This window comes from Mugil cephalus, chromosome 11 (assembly GCF_022458985.1).
Source record: "Mugil cephalus isolate CIBA_MC_2020 chromosome 11, CIBA_Mcephalus_1.1, whole genome shotgun sequence".
NCBI lineage: Eukaryota > Metazoa > Chordata > Actinopteri > Mugiliformes > Mugilidae > Mugil > Mugil cephalus.
Window position 1 is genome coordinate 7,927,633 of NC_061780.1, and position 14,201 is coordinate 7,941,833.

The window sequence follows — 14,201 nt, forward strand, 5'->3', positions numbered from 1 at the left end:
CACTCTTTGCACCCGCCTCTATGTCTTGGACCCACCTCTTCAGTCTTCCACCAGCCTTTTCACGGCCGGCCGGGCTCCTCTCACAGAGGAACACACCTGAAACCTCACGCTGTCAAGCAAGGCACGAGGCTCTGATTCATGAACATGAACACAAAATGCAAATTTGAAGTGATATTATTGCTTTATTATTTTATAGACTTTAACAGCAGGTTGGTAGCTTTGGATTTCTGTACAGTTGGACGCAATGACAGACGATCTCTCTACAGAGCGCTGAAGAAGGCCAGGAGGCCTGTGTCAGGGGACGGGTGGGTCAGAAGCTTCTGGATCTGAAAGCACAGTGTACAACATGTATTAGCCACTAGTACTCATGAAATGATTGTTCACACAGGCAAATGGGACGACGTGTCGCAAAAGTTCATCACTGAACTCTTTAAAATGGTGTATTTTTTGGTTCTTTTATTGAAATAGAGTTCATATACTCATTTAAAGTACTGTATCTGACAACATGTCATTCTTAAGGCGTATGCACATGTAAACAGACAAAAGTCTCAGCAAGCAGCTGTAGAGAGCACCTCCTTGAAGTTGGGGTGTTTGGCATCTTGAACCAGCTGCAGCAGAACGCCCTCCGTGGTGGTGAGGAAAGCTCCGCTCTGCTTCAGCCGAGACAGAGCAAACAAACGGTCCGTCTGGCTGTGGAGGGAAACACAAATATTCACAGCAACACATAATTAGCACATAGTGAATAACTAGGATCATCCAAAAAAAAAAAAAAACTCAATAGAATACACAGATACCTTCTGGATGAGACGGCATCAGCGACAATATGGACCTCCATCCCCTTCTCCAGCAGATCGAAAGTTGTACACTGAACGAAAAAAGCAAGGAGGAGACCTTTTTCATACATTCATTAACGAGAAGAAAATCGTTTGTAACACTTAATAATGTCCACCGCCCTCTACACGACAGCTTAGTCAGGCAGAGAAGCTCGTTCCTGCTCTGTTCTGTCCTTTTACACAGTATGACATGTGTGTCCATATCGCTGGCTCTGTGAAACAAATGCTTCCCACCTGTTGCGTTCAGCACGTTTAGTATGTGTCAGATTGACTGTTCTACCTGTTCACTGTCCTGTGCATGAAAACAAACGCCCACTTTTGCTGTCTGGTTGGAATACTGCTATGTGCTATCGATTGGAGCCATTTTGCTTGTTTCCCTTTTACACAGCTACAGCTGTGTGTAAACACCAGATAACTTTCAGCGTATACACAGAAAGGAGAGTTGGCAGACAGTGAGGGAATATTCACAGAATTTGCCCAAAAAGTCTTCTGGGTTAGCATTGCTTACTCCACCTTTAATTTTTTATTTGCATATTTTTAATGCATTTGTTTACATGCAGGAAACAAATTAAAGTCCCTCCACAACCCACCCACACTTATAAAAGTATGATGCCTGTAACATTATGACTTCCTTCACGCTGATATTTTTCTAAATTTCTGCAGCAATAGCTAGAAAACAGTGTGTAGATTCGGTACAGTGTGAACACATGTATCCAGGTGTACTAAAATCGTATTAATAGTGGTCTTTAATATCTAATAAAATAGCTCCACTGATTATTTTTCAATGCAAGAATAAATAAGACATTGCTGTGTATCTTTTAGTCCTGCAGGAAAGCAGGAGATCGAAGCATGATGCTGGACATGTAACATAGTGAATGAATCTGTATTATATGCAGGCAAAGACACCCCAGTTATTCTCAATGTCGTCTTACTGCAATACAGGCGTGTGCTTCAATTCCACACAGTATGGCTTGCTTTGGGTTCCCCAGGGCCTCCAGCTGCTTCTCCACCTCCTCTATCATCATGGTAAATGAAGTTTTAGCGTGAGCTGTCAGGTCCCCTGCTCCCAGCTCTGGCACAGTGGGTCCCAGGCCTTTAGGATACTGCTCCGTCAAAATAGAGGGGATGCCCAGAACGCGACTGGCCTACAAGAAGGAGGAGACTCGTTTAATTTACACCGTTCATTACATTCATTGCTTAACTCACTGAGATGGCGACTAAAACCAACCTGAAGCAATCTGGACGCATTGCTGACAATGTTGGTGAACTGGAAGATGTTGGGTCTGAACTTCTCCTGCATGTCACACAGGAAGAGGACTGCATCCTTGGTTGAGAGTCGGCCAATTTTCGCCACTGCACAATGGAGGAACACAAAAAATTACTTTTCAAGTTTAGATAGATCACTCAGTGTTTCCTGGCACCGGTATTGGAGTTATATATGGTAATATAATGTGTATTACTGACTATATTTATAATATAGCCACTTGCTATTATTTTTAATCATCAATTGGAAAAATAACTACAGCTCTGAGAACAAAAATAAACGTCCAGGTATTTTTAAACAATGGTGCATTTGTGGATACTGAAATAAGGAAGAGAATGTCTTTCTTGTACGAAATATTTCTCCTTGGTGTAACAATGAGACCAAACTAGTGCAGCTAATACAAATGAACTGCACCGACAGAACAGAAAGATCACTTCAGCGAACTAGATCATAAGAAATGCGACTTACTGTTGTTTCTTTTATAGTCCAAATGTGGTCGGGAGCAAAGGGCGACAGGCTCAAGATCTTGGAGAGTTAACTGTCAGGTTAAAGTGTAATTTCACGTGTAACAACTCCTGCGTAATTGGAAACCAACAGAACATTTACCTGTTTTACTTGCAAGTGAACAAGGAAGAATGCATTCAATATAGAACAACGACTATATAATGAGTGGATATTAAATAAATTTGCGAATTCGTTTGGAAGAAATTAATTTGTTAACAAATATGTTACAATGTCAAAACATAAACTAACCTAGCATGGAGCTGATAAGGCACACAAGTTCAACAGCGAGTCCTTCTCTGATAAACTCCGCCCTCATTGAATCACACCGTCCAATAGAATTACACGTCGTGAAAATTGACGTGTCTTTAAACCAATCACAGCCACTGTTTGTCACGGATCGTCTCACCAACCAAGGTGGGCGGGGCACCGTAGTCTAACCAACCCAGAGTGGTCTGGTCATCTGAAGATGTCTGACAATGCAGAGTCTCCAACAGAAACGCAAAAAGAGGAGCCCCAACCACCGTCAGACGACTCGGCGATAAGTGAAGAAAAGAAAAAAAGTAAGAAAGCGTAAAATGTCGGAGTGACTACGACACTGGCGAGTTACAGTTACTCGTTTAGGAGCACTCATGCTAATGCTAAAGCAAGCACTTCCGGGTTGGTTACGTGAACATCAAGTGACAGTAGATTTGACCAATAGGGTGGATGGATTTTGTCCCTGTAGCCAATGAACATGGAGCTTTTTAACAAGTGGTACTACCGGTTAGGGGCAATACAGAAGCTAATGGTAGTAAATATTAAGGCAATATGTTATCTGTTTGCTTTTAGGGGTCGCATGTTTTACCAATAGCCTGTTTGTTGCTATAATTTATCAAATATATATTTACAGACATGCTAATAGCAGCGACATATCTTGCATACGGATAATATTTTAAAGCTAAGCTAACAAGCTACAGTTAGCTTACAGGTTTGCAAAATTTAACTTTAAAAGTACCGTTCAGTTTCACAATTATTAAAAAAAAACATATGGGTAGTTTTGCCAAATAAAGTTATTATAGGTATGTTAAAATGTTTGAAACTAATATTAAAATTAGATGATGTAGCATAATACTTCAGGTTGTCTGAACACAGTTAAACAAAAATGTTATATAGTAAATACACTACCAGTCAAAACTTTGGACGCATCTTGTCATTTGATGCTTTTTCTTTATTTTCATGACTATTTATATTGTAGATTCACGCCGAAAGCATGAAAACTATCTCAAATTTGGACTCCTAAGTCCAAAGCCCAGATTTCCACTGGTCTAATAGCCGTTTCTTGGCCCAAACAAATCTCTTCTGCTTGTTGTTTTTCTTCATAGTGGCTTCTTAGCAGCTGTTCAGTCACACAGACCTGATTCCTCTGAACAGCTAATGTAGATATGTGTCTGCTACTACAACTCTGTGTGGCATTTATCTTGGCTCTAATCTGAGGTGCTGCGATTTCTGAGGCTGGTGACTCAGATGAACTTATCCTCAGCAGAGGTGGCTCTTGGTCTTTCCGTGGGCGGTCCTCGTGTGAGCCAGTTTTGCATTTCATGGTTTTTACAATTGCATTTAGCGACACATTCATAGTTGTCAAAACAGTTGTGAAATAGGGCCGTCAGCTGTGTACCAACCTGACTTCTGCTGAACGCAACCGATGGTCCCATTCCACAAATAAAAAGGCACACCTGAAATCCATTTAAGGTGACATCATCATGAAGCTCACTGAGAGAAGGCCAAGTGTTTGCCGTGCTGTCAACAAAGCAAAGGGTGGCTACTTCTAAATCTAAAATATAAAACATATGTAGAGTTATTTAACAGTTTTTCTTTGAGTATGTATTTACCTTGTAGAAAAGTAGCAATGACTCTACATAATGGCAGAGACAGACACACACAAACACTTTAGGAACAGCTAAAAAAAAAACATGAAAAACAGCACAAGGAGCTGATGTAGCTTCCTAATTCCCTAGATCCCAGACTGATCCAGTATTTGTGGGATGATCAACCCAAAGGCCCCCGCTAACAACACTGTATTGCCAGACACCACAGGAAACTCTCAGAAGGCCCATGTCCATTTTCTGATGAGTCACAACTGTTTTGGAGGCAGAAGGGAGACCTACACAGTATTAGAAAGGTGGCCATAATGTTATGCCCCGTCACTGTAATTCACCTTGACTGGTCCATGGGAAGAAATTAGTCATTCTGTGGGCGGCCACAAGAATATTGTTGACACACAATATTCAAGAACTTGCTATAAATCCACAAACTCCATAATGCGTAAACTTAAATCCACCTTTCTAGTTCTATGTTGGACTTGCTTTTGTCTTCAGATTTGTGCATCCAACAAAGTGCTGGAAACATGAAAGTATTGAGTTTCTAGACTTGTGTTGAGTTTGGTCCAAATACTCAGTACTCAAAACCCCAAGGAATGCATAACATTCCTGTACTCATGTAGCCCATAGAACATTTGTTATAAAATATTCCCTCTAAAGCTTTAGAGGAAGCAAAGCATTTTGTTTTTCCACTGCAGTTGTGTGTGAGTGGGTTTCACAGGCACAAGCGCACAGAATTTCCACTAAACAGATCAAGTATAGATTTTTCACGGACCAGTCTGTGCAGGGTCCACTTTCACTTTTATTTTCTCCACTTTTTTTAATTTACAGTTGACGTGCTGTTGAAGGCAGTGGGAGACACTCCAATAATGAAAACAAGGAAGTGGGCAATGGAAAGGGGGAGAACAGTGCACTCTCTTGCTCAGTTCATTTCTCGCTTCCTCAAATTTGATGCCAATGAACAACTGGTAAGAAGGGACTTTTTCTACTGGCTTATTAATCTAAATAATGTTTTGGAGATAATTAGAAAAAAATTTAAAATATATCTACATCTGTTTTTTTCCTCAGTTCATCTATGTTAACCAGTCTTTTGCCCCCTCACCGGATCAAGAAGTAGGGATCCTTTTTGATGTGAGTATACGCACAGATTTAATGCTTAGTTCTTGCACTTAGTGTAACATACGTACAGCCATACATACACCAATAATTAAACACTTTATCAGTAAAAGTCACTTTCCCTTTGCTTTTTTAATTATTGGCAGCAGTCTGTGAGAGCACCAGATGTGATTTACAGCAGAACTACTGTATATGTAGAGACAGAAAAAGAAAACCTGTATTTTAAAGGTATAATATGCAATATTTCTAATAAAAATATCTATACAGCACTGCACTAAAGAAACTTACACTATACCAGATTTTTCCAACAATGTTCAATCCCAGACAAATCTATAATTTTATGGTGCATTTCATTCCCTCTAAGTGGTGTCTTTGGCCCATCAGGTGCTCTAGTTGCTATAACTTACAGAAAAAAATTCAGATCTATGGAAATGTTGTAATATAACATTAATGTTTTTATCATGAATGACCACACTGCATTTTTGAATTAGCTTCATTACGTTAACTGAAGTACCCACAAGTTGCAGGATTTATTATTATTAGTTAGCCATTACCATGACGTTAGCTAACGTTGCTGGCAGCTATTTCATTAGAAGGAAGTGACATATCTTTGACAGTAACTGTGATACATCATCTCTTACATCACATCAGATAAATTTTATCTGCAATGCCGCTCAAGACTCGCACGATCCCCACTTCACACTCAGTGTGTTTTTGTTGTTTTGAAACTCCCAATAAAGGAATTTACATTTTAACTGAAGTTTATCTTGTGTAAGACAAACAGTAATTTATATACATTTCTCCATGCTATAACTGTAAGAAACACAACCAAGTAGTTTTTAAATCCATATAATGTCCATACGAATCCTATCAATATTCACAGTTCAAAACAGTTATTTTGAATTTATTCAAAATTTTGCCTCAAAAGAATAAATATATGAGGTATTTGGAACACTCTAAAAAACAGAGGATATCTGTATATACCTTATTGACCTTATTGAAATAATATCTTTACCGTTCATGAAATATTGAGTTACAAGTGTGAGTCACAGGCAGGTTTGTACCTGTAGGTTGAGGCTACATGGGTGGACAGGTCATGTGGGGCTTTGACCAGCAGGGGGGGCTCACATCTTCATGAGACGTGAGCCAAAATCCTTGTTGTTAATACCTTGATAAGTGATAGTGAAGACCTCAAAGTCTAGAATTCACGCTGGTCAATGCACTGGAACACGTGACAGATCAATGTCCAATTCAAACCGTCTCATTTAGGCTCTGATAATGTGATAGTTGTGTGAAGTTGTGTGTAGCTTTGGACTACACTGATAGATCTCTGTGTAAACATTTAATGAACAGTCTTTTCTTTTCTTGTCTTTTCTTCTGTCTTTGTCTCTCGTTCAGTGTTTCGGCAGCGATGGCAAACTGGTTCTGCATTATTGTAAATCTCAAGCCTGGGGTTAACTGCTGCCTGCATCTCAAGTTTCCATCCGCTCCTCCTTAAATTCGTCCTCACAAACATGGACACGATGTTGTTTTCCACAATTTATTGTCTTTCAGTTTTTCTGTACATACACTGTAAATAAATTATTATGATGATGTAAAGTTCTGTGTGCTGTTTTTCTAGGCATCACATTTTACACCCAAAAATAAACACTTGCAGTGGCTCAGGGTTTGGCCTTGCACAGAGTCAATTCATACAAATTAGTAGGTCAGTATTATTTTTTTATTTCTGTCCTCCTAATGTGGTAATGAACTGTCAATTAAAACCTGTCATGCGTTGGTACTTAAACCAACGAGGAAGGTTCTGTCAGGTTAAGAAGATGCCCCCTCTGAAAAAGACCAAGATATGAAGATAGGGGGCACTACATGAGCAGATGGACTGAGAGGGGATTACATGATTCAGGGTGGGTTTGTGACAAATTCCCAAGAAAGACAGAAAAGAGGGTGGAGTAGCGTGGAGACAGACGCTCACTCGCTCCATCAGTTTGCATCCATCTGTCTATTGGCCAGGAGGATTACAGGGAGCGATGCAGCTGGAGAGGTAAGGCCCACTGATGCTCATCCTGGAGGGTGAACGCCGGTGGCGTACAGAGGGAAAAAGATGAAGAGGGTAGTGACAGACAGTCTGTTCAAGATGGAGTTACTAAGTTCTTAAGGAGCTTTTTGATTAAAGGACGCTTCAACAAGGCTAAGATAAGTGAGGATTGTAGGTTCAGAGTGCGGCAAGACGTGACAGCTGAAGACAGGGCTTTACCATGGTTCTCCTCTCAGAGGAGAAGAGAAAGGTCTTGGGTAGGTACTTACCACATGTTCATTTAAAACGAGTGAAGCTGGATGATTAATTGATTTAATTGATAAACGGAACAGGAATCAGCGGCTACTGTAATAACCATTAAAATGTTAATGATAACAAGCTACTTTTACAAGAACAAATACACAACAGTTGCAGCCACTTGAACGTGAGGATTCATTTCCTTTTATTGTGACTGACGATCATAAGATAGAAAGCACTGGTTTTGGATTAATGTTAATGGAATTTTTTCACAAATTTCTGACTTACAGACTAAATGACTTTATTTATGCAACCGACTCTTATTCTATATTCAGCAAATACGCGCTGCTGCCCTCTGAAACATCTATAGGATTAATCATACATTTAGTCACGTGACACAGGCTGTTTAGACACTTAAATTTGTTAATTTGGTAATTGTTCTGGGTCAAAACTGACCCGGGTCAAACTGTGAAGACATTAAGTATGAACAGCATGTGAAGGTTAAATAAGGAAATGTAAAAAGTTTTTATTGATGTCAATGCTGGTAACTTTATCAAAGCGTTGAGTAGATTAGCCTGAACCCAACTTATTCATGTGCACTCAAAGCATATTCTTTGTCCTGAAGTGTTGTCTGTTTAGAGGAATGTGGTGGTGAAATGGGAAATATGTCTGGATTTCTACTTTACCCACTTTTTACCACTTTACTACTTAACTTTATTAAGTCATTACTGAAGAAATTTGTGACAAGTCAGACGCCTCCATGATGGTGTTTAGAATCTAAACATCTTTAACATTTTCAGACAACTACATATTGGCTGATAACTAACTATTTTAACCTATAAAGTAATAGTTCATGGTCTTCAACCAAATGATTTCTTTCATTATCAGCAGTATTCCCGGGGTCAGGGTTGAGTGAATGTGCCAAGTTCGCCAGGTTTACCTTGTGTGTTGTGTTATTTTTCAGGGGCTGTGCGGTGACACGGGGGCATTGCATGAGAGCGAGCCAGACCAGCATGGTCGGAGCGCACTTCACACTAAAATTCACCTAACACAAACAGATTAAAGCAGATTTCCTGGGATTACTAGTGAAAATTTCATTTAGATCTGTGGCTTATCTATAATTTCATCAAGAAAAGAAAAAAAAAGTAATCTATTGTTTTTGCTCCATTCAAAGTCCAGCTGAGAGGTTCGTAACATTATTTCCGGCTGAGTGTGTTAATTAATCTATGGGCACACAAATAGGACTGAGTCGCAGGAAAAGACACACGACCATTATAAAAGATGGAGCAAGTTAGATTTTAGGTTTTTTCGTATGGACACCTTAGTTTTAGCCTTTGTGTTCCACATTCAAGAACTCATCAGTTTAAGGATGTTACTTTACCTCCTCTGTAGAGTTACACCTTTTAATAGTAGGTTGTAGTATTTTTAATTGGTCTAATACTGTAGAAGGGTCAGAAGTGCTGCATTCAGGGGATGCATGATCATTTCAGCTCCCACAGGAATCAATAGCAGGATGTCACATTGAATCTGTCCTTCAGTACCCTGTCCTTACGCACCGACTCTCCTCATCCGCCGTGCCCACGTTGCCCACCTAAATCCCCCGTCGTTCATTTGTTTGGTTCCATCCATCCTTTCCCACGTGCATCAACTCCAGAGCATCTCATCCTCCCTCCCTCCCCCCCACCTCGCCCCCTTTTCAATCACGCTGACTTTGAAGTATCGCTTCGTCAGCTGCGTCGTGCCTTCTGTACCCATTGTTACATCACATATATCTTTGCTCTCTATTAAAACCTGGCACCTCCTCACCTCTTAAAGCCGTCCCCAAGCATCTGCCCCAGACGCTCGGCCCCATCTGTGACTCTGCCCGTTCCCCCTGCCCCTCTGTGTTCTCCCTCTTCCTTGTCCTCCCTGCCTCACCTGCCCTCTCCTCTCCTCTCTCTCTCTCTCCCTCGTGCCTCCCTCCTGTCCCGTGTGGCCATGCTGGAGAGCTTGTCCCGTCGCTCTCGCTCCCTGCTCTCCCTGACCTTGACCAGTCTGGCTCTGGCCCTCTCCATCCTGGCTCTCTGCACCTCCTACTGGTGTGAGGGCACCCACAAGGTGGTCAAGCCCCTGTGCCTGTCGCCTGTCAAAATGAAGAACTGTGGCCAGAACAACAGCGAGCCCTACACCACAGGTAAGGAAATGCCCCCGATGTCTTACAGGTGCTTTGCGCAACCTTTTAATGCTTAGTGCAAGCAGCTTCCTTAATGTCTTGTGTGTTAACAGATCATTTGTGCACTTTCCTCACAAATAAAGAGACATCTAACAACCACCAGCTTTAGGTGTGATCCTAAAAGTGACCCAAGACGTGTCTGTAAATCTTTGCAAAAAAGTTAAAGTTCAATATTTTATGACAACATGTTATAAAGCACATGAAGCTGGTGCATTATGCAGCATTCAATGTCACGGTGAGAAGAAGCACAGCGTTGCTTCAACCCCACGTATCTCAAAAGTTGGTGCAGCGTTTAACTTGCTGGTGGGACGTGAAGCTCCTTGACACCTCCACGGCCCCTCGCTGTTTGCTAAAATGTAAAGCCTCTCAAAGGAAAATAACCAGTTCTCTTGTGACTAATCCCAACGTCTGTCGCAGCACGTTTGCGGGCATGTCACAGTTTGTTTTTTAACAGCAGCGGCAACAGCTCCTCAAATCGTTCTGTCTTTGATCAACAGTCGTGATGAATCCTTGGCAGGAGAATAGCCGGTGGTAATTTGAACGTTGAAACATTTTAACGGACAAGATGCCTCCCAGCTCTCCTGTAAAAAATAACGAACAAAACAACACCTGGATTTTATTTCATTGCAGTGTCCTACCTGCTAATTCTCAAAGCCAGTGACGGGAAAAGTGAAATCATATATTTGCAGAATTTACGCATGCCTGAAAAATCTGCAGAGATCTGGCAAACTTCCACCTTTTTCTCAGGGTTTTCTTTGACTTTTTCCATTTGACACCTTTAAAAAAAAACATAAAAGAGTACGTTTCCAGTACTGGATACGTGTGTAACACACGTGTACAGTTGTAATCCGACTGCCAACAAGCTTCTCCCCCTGCTTGGAAGTGATTGTCCTCGGTTTTGGTATTTTATTTTTTTTAATCTTTTTTTTGTTCTGCAGGGAACAAAATTATAGCTTAGTATTCATCTGTGGGGTGTGAGGCGTCGCTCCCAAAGATTCATTCACACGTACAGGGGAGGCGAAATTACTTTCTCAGTAGATATGTTTAATCCACGCTGAGATTAACCGCTTCATAAAGAAATCAACTTTTATCGCTACATGCACAACCTTGTACAGAAAGATCCACTTTTCATAATTCACCCTGATGCACAAACACACATGGCATGACAAGGTGCACACCGACGAGGCCGCGAGTGACTGCAAAACACGGAGGCTGCATGTTACTTTTGAACAGACTTGCAGATGTTTTCACCTATTTCCTTTGTGTTTCTGACACTCAACTTTTACCTCTTAATTAAACCCCTATTACATCTCTGTTAATACACTTTATTGTCTTTAAATCCAAACTGGCCTCTTGGAGAATCACGTTGTTGGCGAGCCTTCGTGCATCTGCTTGTTGATACTTGCCTCTACTGTATTTTTGATTGGTCCTCAGTGAATCGGTCATCAGTGCTGGTGCCTCAGTGGAAGATTTGTTTGTTTAGCGTTTGCATGATATGGATCCTTTGAATGCAGGTTTCCTCCCACGCTCTGTGACTATGCATGTCTGTCTGCAAAAGTTAGATTTCCCGTGAATGTCAGTGTGATTATGCAGGGGTTTGTTTATCGAATGTATGAGTGCCTGCTTATGTTCACTAGCTCCATGAATCAAAGTAGGAATAAACAGGTGCCAAAATAAGACCCAAGGATGCTTTGCTCATTGTCATCTTCTCCTCTCACGCAGAGAGTCCCACTCAGAACCCCTACAACCGCACACTGTCTCCAGCCAGGAGAGACGAGCTGGCCAAGATCAGGCAAAGGCAGCTGGCCAATGCCGTTCACTACATCTGGGAGACGGGGGAAGACAAGTTTGCTTTTAGATACTTTCACACGGGCTTCTGGGAAAGCTGTGAGAAACACAATGATGGTGAGGCCGTGCGAAAGTCACACTTGCGCCTGGTCACGATATTAGCCGGCGTCTGGATACTCATATAAACTGTTGTTTAAGCTTTCCGTGTTCGTCTGTGTTGTTCCACAGGGGAGAAATGTCGCAGCTTTATAGATCTAACTCCAGGGGAAACCCAAGGTATGCCGCTCCTGATGTAATGTGTACATTTTATCATTAAGTGAATGGTCCTTTCAGGAAAGCGTAAAAATTTTTTATTGTGTTTGCACATGTTGCAGGTGTACTCTGGCTGTCAGTTATTTCTGAGTTTACATACATCGGCCTGCTGGGCATGGGCTTCTTACTGATGTGGCTCGAAGTCTTGTGCTCTCATAAAGAGATGCACTCACTAAAAATCAATGCCTATGCAGCTATCTGTACCGTCCTGTCAGGTGAGACCCAATGTCATTTACATTTTATTATTATTTCTTTTGCAAACTTTATAACCATCTCCTTCTCCAAAAGCTCATTCTTGCCCACCTGAGTTTCATGGTTTGGACTGTTTCGTCTGTTACAGGTCTTCTTGGGATGGTGGCGCATATGATGTACACCACAGTATTTCAGATGACAGTCATTGTGGGGCCCAAAGACTGGAGGCCTCAGTCCTGGGACTACGGGTGGTCATTTGCGTAAGTGTCGGTTGAGTGCGTAAGTGCTCTTTTCAGATTTAAGTACAAACACTACTCTAGACGTGTGTTTATCTTATCTCATAGCTGATCTGAACTGTCTGTTCCCAGCCTTGCCTGGGTGTCCTTCAGTTGCTGCATGGGGGCGGCTGTGGTCACCCTCAACTCCTACACGAAGACTATCATCGAGCTTCGCCGCAAACAGAGACTGCGCCTGGAGGAAGCGAGAGCCGCCACCCACGCCCCGTCCTACGATGAGGTCGTCCCAGGGGGCGGGCTTTACTCCGTCAGTGGCCTGTTGCAGTGCCCGGACGGCATGATTGACGTGGCGTGGGCCCCGAATGGAAGCGTGGTTGGAGTGGGAAATGGGGATGTGCCGACGCTGGTTTTAGTGGGAGGCTGCGGGCCGGAGGGCTGTGAGGACTGTGAGAGAGAGATGGATGAGATGGACGAGGCCATGGACCGAGTGGATTCCCCTTGTTAGTGGATCCGCAGCACTCACTGACTAAAAGCTCTGAGAAACTGAACAGGAGAGACACTGTTACGCATCTGGAGAAGGTCAATGTGAGCGAACAGATCCTGTTTCTTCTTGTCCTACACCTTGATGTCCAGCGGTGTAGGAATGAAGAGGGTTGAAGGCTCAGCACTTATCATTGTGTCAGGACTATGACATATGTACACTCACATGCAAGCTGGCATGTTTTCTGGGTATTTCTCAGTGCCTCATGGTGAGAAAGTAAACACACATATCTGTATGTAAAAGGATACAAATGTTTCTACTATATATTATGTGAAGTTGCAATTTATCAGGAAACCCATCTTCTCAGCGATCAGTTTGTTGAGATGGCTATTTCTTTCCCTGAGAAACCACCCAGCTTGTTATATAACCTCATCTTCCTGAGTGGGATTCATTCAACATGTTTCGCTTTTCAAGGTCTTTCCTCACTGGTGGCAAAGGTTTAGCGGCCACAGAATTTAGATGCACTGCACGTACTGTACACCAACGGCTCCAGCGAGCGGGTTTGTCCATGGAGATGCGCAGACAGACCCATAGAGATAGAGAGATTACAGAGATTTTGAAAAGTCTGCTCTCTGATGTTGAACAGAAGATTATGTGTAAACCAGTAATCCCGAGTTGGACGGAAAGAAGGAGGAATGAAGTGAGAATGGAGTGGAAGGAGAGCAGCAGGTTGTGGGGGGTCAGGATGGCAGTCAGAAGGAAGCGCCGACGCGCAAAAAAACTGTAGAGCGCGTGCACACGCTGCAACACCTGCGTCAAGGAGACAACACACTTTCAGGGAAACAAACGACTTACGAATTTGTGTAAAGCTTTTTTTTTATTATTTAGTGTGTTTCACGTTCATTTGCAGAGACAGTCATTTGGAAAGCAAAATAAATGTAACTACGTTTACTTCAAATATCTGTACTTTTCAAATAATCCTGGATTTGCTGTCTGGGATTAAAACAGCTGAAAACCTATAACCTGGAGCTCCATTTTTGTCAGCATCTTTCATTATGATGTGCAGTTTGTTTCTAGGTCAATGAAGTATTTATTGTACTCTGGGGAAAGGCAAATAAATTGATTTCCAAACCACAGA

General features: G+C 42.0%; 3 protein-coding genes across 4 annotated transcripts; 2 read left to right on the forward strand and 1 right to left on the reverse strand.

Annotated features, from left to right (window-relative positions):
- Positions 1 to 162: 162 nt before the first annotated feature.
- isoc2 (isochorismatase domain containing 2) lies at positions 163 to 2,989 on the reverse strand. 2 transcript variants are annotated; one of them, XM_047599871.1, is made up of 7 exons: positions 2,851 to 2,989; positions 2,566 to 2,672; positions 2,062 to 2,186; positions 1,766 to 1,978; positions 795 to 865; positions 573 to 690; positions 163 to 326 (listed from the first exon to the last, which is right to left on the reverse strand). In XM_047599871.1, coding segments are annotated over exons 2-7 (594 nt in total). In that variant the 5' UTR covers positions 2,567 to 2,672; positions 2,851 to 2,989; the 3' UTR covers positions 163 to 260. The 2 variants fall into 2 exon arrangements, with proteins under 2 accessions (XP_047455827.1, XP_047455828.1); XM_047599872.1 differs by lacking the exon at positions 2,851 to 2,989 and adding an exon at positions 2,704 to 2,803 and having other exon boundaries at positions 2,566 to 2,622.
- Positions 2,990 to 3,002: 13 nt separating this feature from the next.
- Positions 3,003 to 7,166, forward strand: atg12 (ATG12 autophagy related 12 homolog (S. cerevisiae)). The gene is made up of 4 exons (XM_047599874.1): positions 3,003 to 3,161; positions 5,289 to 5,425; positions 5,526 to 5,588; positions 6,972 to 7,166. The coding sequence occupies exons 1-4, from the start codon at positions 3,068 to 3,070 to the stop codon at positions 7,029 to 7,031; spliced, it is 354 nt and encodes a 117-aa protein (XP_047455830.1). The 5' UTR covers positions 3,003 to 3,067; the 3' UTR covers positions 7,032 to 7,166.
- Positions 7,167 to 7,532: 366 nt separating this feature from the next.
- si:ch211-149k23.9 (germ cell-specific gene 1-like protein) lies at positions 7,533 to 14,201 on the forward strand. The gene is made up of 7 exons (XM_047599705.1): positions 7,533 to 7,862; positions 8,807 to 10,015; positions 11,777 to 11,959; positions 12,071 to 12,118; positions 12,217 to 12,369; positions 12,495 to 12,606; positions 12,715 to 14,201. Exons 2-7 carry the CDS (start codon positions 9,820 to 9,822, stop codon positions 13,085 to 13,087), a joined length of 1,065 nt encoding a protein of 354 aa, XP_047455661.1. The 5' UTR covers positions 7,533 to 7,862; positions 8,807 to 9,819; the 3' UTR covers positions 13,088 to 14,201.